We start from the raw sequence: 6,315 nt of genomic DNA, 5'->3' as shown, positions 1-6,315 counted from the left end.
GCTGCGGCAGTAATAATTAACACTTAAATTTGTTACTCTTTAACTAATATTTATAAAATGTAAGTCACCTACAGTACGCTTCAACAGTGTGGAATCCTCATTTGAAGTAATATTCTGAAGGTATACACCTAATTTATATTTCAGTGAAACTCGCTCAAGAAGTTTTGTTTTAGCTCCCTACAAATTCTGCAGAAACTGCATAAAACGCGATTTTTTCCCATACAAGAAAGTTCAACAGTGAATTAATCCATCTCCATGTCCCCTTTTTCTTAAAATATTTTTAATTAATTTTATCCATGAAATTTATTAAATATGTGTACAATACTAGAATAGTGTAATCATAGGTCTCAAATTTTGTCTTTTTCTAGGTAAGACGAAGGTCATTTTGAGCTGCATTGGTCCGACGGCAGCCCTTTCTCCCAGGAAACAGAAGACGCACTTGGAGATTTTGGGGACCAGACGGCAACTGCGATATGTATAACATTTGTATATATATAACAGACTTTTCTGTAGGCCTTTTTAAGGTATACAATTCCGTAGTACATTATTTTGATATTCTCATAAGGTCTCGCCAGCGTTAGCAATGTAAGCGGCCAAAAATAATCTTTATATCGACTTTTCTTTGCTTTTTATCAATATGTGTCAATGCATGTGTTATTTATCTAAACCTTCCGGAATAAATTCTCTAAATGATGCTGAAAACCTTAACGAAATCAGTCGCATAGTTAAGAAGAACTAAGCGCACAAACAGACAGACGCGAATGTCACTTTATTTTATACTATTTATAGATAATGGATTCCACCACGAATTGTCAGTATCCAAAATAGAAATATTAATTACATGTTCTTAACTTCTATTTCATAATATATTTTGTTGTTTTACAAGCTATATTTCTTTACAAGCTTTTATTATGTACACGATTTTTATTTCTTATATTATGGTGTATGTATTATGATTTAAATTATACCATGTAAAAGTCAAAAGGCGTTACTATTGTTGTTCGTCTAGTCAGGGTCGGCCCTGAGCCAAATGGCGCATGGCACAAGTAAAATTTTAGCGCTCCTTGTCAAAACCAGTAGATGCCTAGGCCCTAGGTAGTAGATAGGCGATCACTGTAATCAATTATATTTTGATGATTTGTATGTATGCGTAGCGTGGTTTTTATGAAAGATAATCTTACGTTGGTTTAGGTATTATCACTCTTGGAAATTCAGCGCCCGAAGTGGACTGCTCTAATTGCGCCCGCACAGGGTCGGCCCTGCCTCTAATTCTTTTTTTTATTACTTGACATAATGAATATCTTTCAACACGTTGAATATTTATTTTGTGTATATATTCTTGTATTTTTGTGCAAGGTCAAATTAAATCCTATTAAGTTGTTGCAGTAAGACAGAAATCCTGGGTTCGATTCCTAGTTGAGACCGTTGCTTTTTATTTTTCTGTGTCTTGTTCTGTTTCATGTTTTGTTTAGATATATTAGTATTATCTTCTACTTCAATGATAAATCAATGCTCAATACATCGGTTGTACTGACCCTGTTTTGTATTACTGTCCATTGTCTTTTTGAAAATAAAAAGTATTTTTATGTGTGCATAGGTGTGGGTTTTTTTATTTTCCTTTTCCTGCATTCCAATATTTTTATTTTTAAAATATAATTTTTTTGGGCTAGTGAATGAACGATGTTAGCTGGGTGCAGTTATATTGTCTATGTTTGCACTTTTTCAAATGGCCTTGAGATTTATTTATGTTCCACAATATATTTACCTGTCTGGACCAAACGACCGTTTTATCTGTGGTCGTCTGTGGTTAAGGGTGTGACAAAATGGGGCCATACAAAAAGCCCGAAGATATCGATCTAGAGAGTGGTTTATTTATGGTTCGTTGTTTGTTGCAGCATTCTGCGTTCTGGACATTCTGACGTTTGTGACATATTTTTGTTTACAAAAAATGGCGGACGAACTTGCCAAAGCTGGTTTATATTTGGACGAATTTAATAAAATAAGGATTCTTGATTCTACAGTATCAAATCAAACAAATGATTTGATCGAAACAAGCAAAACATTTAAAATTAGTAAGTCCAGTTTACTTGAAAAAAGAATAACTATGACTTATTTAAAAGTTGAGAAAGAAATCTTTCAAGAGCCTCTATAATATGATCATCAAAATAATAACGTCATTTTTTGTGAAATATCACCTCACGGTTAATAAATATAAATAGTATACTCGATAAACTTGTCGAATTCCTTAACTCACAAAAAATTATAAATAGCACTTGGTTTCACCTTAATTACTACAAGTAATAACTTTTTATGTTGTGGGAGTTGGTAAAAGATGCATTGAAGTTCCATTTTTTCTCAAAGTTAAGTTTGAAAGTTAGGAAATACGTATAAATTATTAAAATAACCCAAACTAACAACCTATTTTTTGCATGTTTACTTAGACCTCTGACTTAAATAGTTGTTTCCATTAGATATATAAGTTGAAATCAAGCTTTGTTTTTTAAAGAGCCTTTGCAAGAAACGGAATTCGACAAGTTTACCAAATACAACTCAACTCCTTTACAGATGTGAATTCCTTGGAACTAACTATTGACTCTTTTATTACAATATTGGAAGACCTGGGTAAAAGTGTTGATAAAGAAAAAATTATGACTATTGGAGTTAGAAATTCACTTCAATCAGTAACGAAAGATAGAGAAGAACAGCAACAAAAATTACAGGTAATTATGATGAAACATTATCATATATGTAAGTACTTAAAAAGGGTCTTCCATGACTCGCAAATATGTAAAGGCATACCGTTGATTACTGTTTTGTTGTTCCCTCATTGCCGAGGACCGTGAAACTCTTTTGATTGCCCTGATGCATCTGGATCATCCCTCTACACAGTCTTGCATTGACACCGACAGTCTGTTCAGTTGTTCCCTCATTGCCGAGGATCGTGAAACTCCTCTGATTGCCCTGATGCATCTGGCTCTTCCCTCTACATGGTCCTGCGCTGACACCGACAATCTGTTCAACGCATCAGCCATCTGCTTCTCTTACCTCCTAGTAATCTCTCCCTTGCTTTTTCCAGGGTCTTCTTATGGAAAAGACAATGGAATTGGAAAGGCTTCAACTTGAATACCATTCTCTTCAGTTAGTTGAAGTGGAACAACAGGAGACAATCGAATACCTCAGTGAAATGCGGTAAATTATTTTATCAATAGAAACTCAGTTAAGGTTACGTTAAATCAAACTGAAGTTCTCGTTAGCATCATGTCTGGCAATAAAATAAAATATAAAGAATGGCACTAAAGCACAGCATATTAGAATACATGCAGATAAGCACTGCTAACCTTACGATGGTCTGTAGTTGTCATCAATGTGTAATAGGCACTAATTCAGTACCTAAAGCACCCTGGAGACGGTCAATATCAATTTGTCAATATGTTAACGCGATTGATAATTTCAACTGAAGTGTGATTGATGGAATTTCAATCGACCCATCAATATTTTCACTCAGTGTTTCTGTGGACGTCTGCAGAAACAGTACCTATAGTATGTGAACATTGTGATAATATTTTAATTTCACTTTTCATTGATCTGGGCAGTCACAATGTACAAGTAAAACAGAATCTCGTTCTACTTCCACAATTCCGAAGGGCCCGATAGATCCACCATACAAACCGTCTGACGAACGACTGATTGTTAATCACACAGTCAAACGATCAATCCGTTGCATCCAAGCACTCAATCAAAATATTCATCATTCCCCTGTCAATGAGAAGTCACTATTGTGAATCTCTCTGTGAACGATCGATTGTTGATAATTCTTAGGATTCATAAAAAAATTAGATCAGTTGAGGGCTTTTAGAATCATTTAATAGTAGCTTCGTTGTAGCAAAAGTCGAGTCTGGACGTAGAAACTGATAGTGACCCATCTGGTCATTAAATAGTAGCTTCGTTGTAGCAAAAGTCGAGTCTGGACGTGAAAACTGATAGTGACCCATCTGGTCATTAAAACGGTGGGTGCCCTCGACTGGATACTGTAAATTCACATGAATATTGATATTAATTTTCCCCGGGGTGCTTAAGTTTACTGCCTGCTTATTGACATTGAAAATCCCATCGGCTGTTGTCCAGGCTTGATAGACGTGGCATTAACTACCCAAAACTAACAGGTATTTATGGAATGAAAATGGTCAAGAACCTTTTATAATGTGCAATATTACTTTAGAAGATTTAGGCTTTATGTTTACTAAAGCACTATAAAATAAGATTATATACCTATTTGTTTTATAATTTTACTAAATCCTAATTTGATTTCTAGATATGACCCACCAAGACTTATGTAAACTTTCAAGCATTCCCCGATAATTCCTTGTATATTATCGAGCCATAATCGGCAGAACAGCGTAAGCGACAATTTGCAAATTATACAGGAGAAGGTTTTTTTTAATTAACTCTCTTAATTGATTCCAAAAAGGATTTAGGTTAATCAAGATTAATAATCTTTGGTTACTGCCTGTATGAAATGAAAATACTTTTTATTTAAATGCCTCCAGTTGTCGAGATAGTGGCGGTAACGCTGTTTTGCCTGTAACCCTAACAGATTTTTTTCCCTCTGAAATGTCGCTTACGCTATTTGGAGTAGATTTTTAAAAAATTTTTATCATGCAATAGGCCATAAGTAACTACTAATAAAAAACATATATATTTTTTAAGTAATATTTTTTTAATTATCTTGCTTGTACTTTACAGGGAAAATTAAGAAAAAATATTATTTTCTAAAAACTATAAAAATAAAACAAAAATATTTTAACAAATAATAAACATAATAGATACATCGTAGGTATATATTTTTTTAATAATAGCACTTATATCGGCAATTTTTGAAAAAGTTTGTTGGTTTGAGCCACATTTTTCAAAACTATTCACATGTCTTCCTGGTCGGATTAGGGTAAGGTATCTTCCACTGTGGATCCATGTGGCAGTTCCAAAAATTCATGCCTCATCCTCTCAGGAATAATACCTTTCTCGCAGAGACCTTTAAGATCCCTATACTTGATCTCCGTATTTTCGACTATAATACAAATTTACGCTTTCTCCATGGGGAGTGGTTAGCACCTTCTCGAGGTCAAAACTTGCGCACAAAATATCATTATCATTTTTGCTTTTAGCCTGATCATTAATGAAGATCTCTTTGCATTTTTCCTTTTCGCTGAGGTGACTTTTGTAAATATCCATTTCAGTTTGCTGAAGCTTCTCGTCACCGGACAAATTTTTCACTTTCTCACATAAAGAACACTTGTCCTTTTTAGGTAAATGAAAACCCAAGTTGAAATTCGTATTAAATATTTTTCTAAAAATATTCAGACTCACAATGTTACTATGCCCAGATTCATCTAATGAATTAACATTTTCAATGTATATTTTATACACAGTTTTCACATTACGCAAATCGGCAGGAAGATATCTTTTCGAAGATTTATTTCGACAGTAGTGAGATGGAACAGCGGGCAATTGTGTAATAAACTTTATTACCATGTCCTTTTTTTCTTGGTCCGTTTTATTGGATGGTTCGTGCTTTCCTCTCATATCGGTTTTAGAAAAATTATTTTCTAAAATATTATTGCATGCATGCCTGATAGTCATTTTCCCGATGTCAAGAGTTGTCAAAATAAATTGCTGACAGACTTGAACTCTTTTCTTGTTCCAATTTATGAAATTTTTATATGATGTGTTTCTTCTGCTATCATTTTTAGCCCTTTTTCTTTTGATTGGCTGTTTGTTTATACACAAAAGAAGCCAGTCCCTCTGCCGCTGGTTGCTGGCCATGCCCCAATAAAATGCATGTATGTTAAGGCGATCTTCTTCACTGAATTGAATGGCACAATTGTTGCCACATTTTTTATTTAGACACGGATTTGATTTAACACTTTTGTGCTGTCCATTACATTTTTCTCCTCTCCTTCGCACTCTCTTTGGGACTAATTTTGATTTCCTTAACCCAGCATATCCAACAGATAAATGTGGATCACTAACACTCCCAATAAGTAAGCTTTCATCGCTCATTTCTGCATCATCTGAATCAGGCTTCCAAGACTCTTCAGATGGTTCGAAATCTAAACATAATTCAGTATCGGAGAAATGAACAATTTTACTTAAATGTGCTGTTGCTGAAGTGTTCCCATCACAAACATCCATTTTCTGATTATGGGGCTCCTCGTCAATACATAAAATTGTTCTTAAATTATTATCGGGGGGTTCCAGAATGTCCATCGAATCACTTTCGCTATCAGTGTAATCTACTAGACGAACAGTAGTCAAAGG

General features: G+C 34.3%; 1 protein-coding gene across 1 annotated transcript; it reads left to right on the top strand.

Moving 5' to 3' along the window:
- The first annotated feature begins 1,895 nt into the window (after window positions 1-1,895).
- IFT20 (intraflagellar transport 20) lies at window positions 1,896-4,368 on the top strand. The gene is made up of 3 exons (XM_089634492.1): window positions 1,896-2,072; window positions 2,566-2,720; window positions 3,077-4,368. Exons 1-3 carry the CDS (start codon window positions 1,949-1,951, stop codon window positions 3,191-3,193), a joined length of 396 nt encoding a protein of 131 aa, XP_089490618.1. The 5' UTR covers window positions 1,896-1,948; the 3' UTR covers window positions 3,194-4,368.
- Window positions 4,369-6,315: the final 1,947 nt, after the last annotated feature.

Source organism: Hesperophylax consimilis, chromosome 8 (genome assembly GCF_061612785.1).
Source record: "Hesperophylax consimilis isolate HC1 chromosome 8, BYU_Hcon_1.0, whole genome shotgun sequence".
Classification (NCBI taxonomy): Eukaryota; Metazoa; Arthropoda; class Insecta; order Trichoptera; family Limnephilidae; genus Hesperophylax; species Hesperophylax consimilis.
Note: the sequence above shows the minus strand (reverse complement) of the source record. Positions and strands in the feature narration are given on the sequence as shown.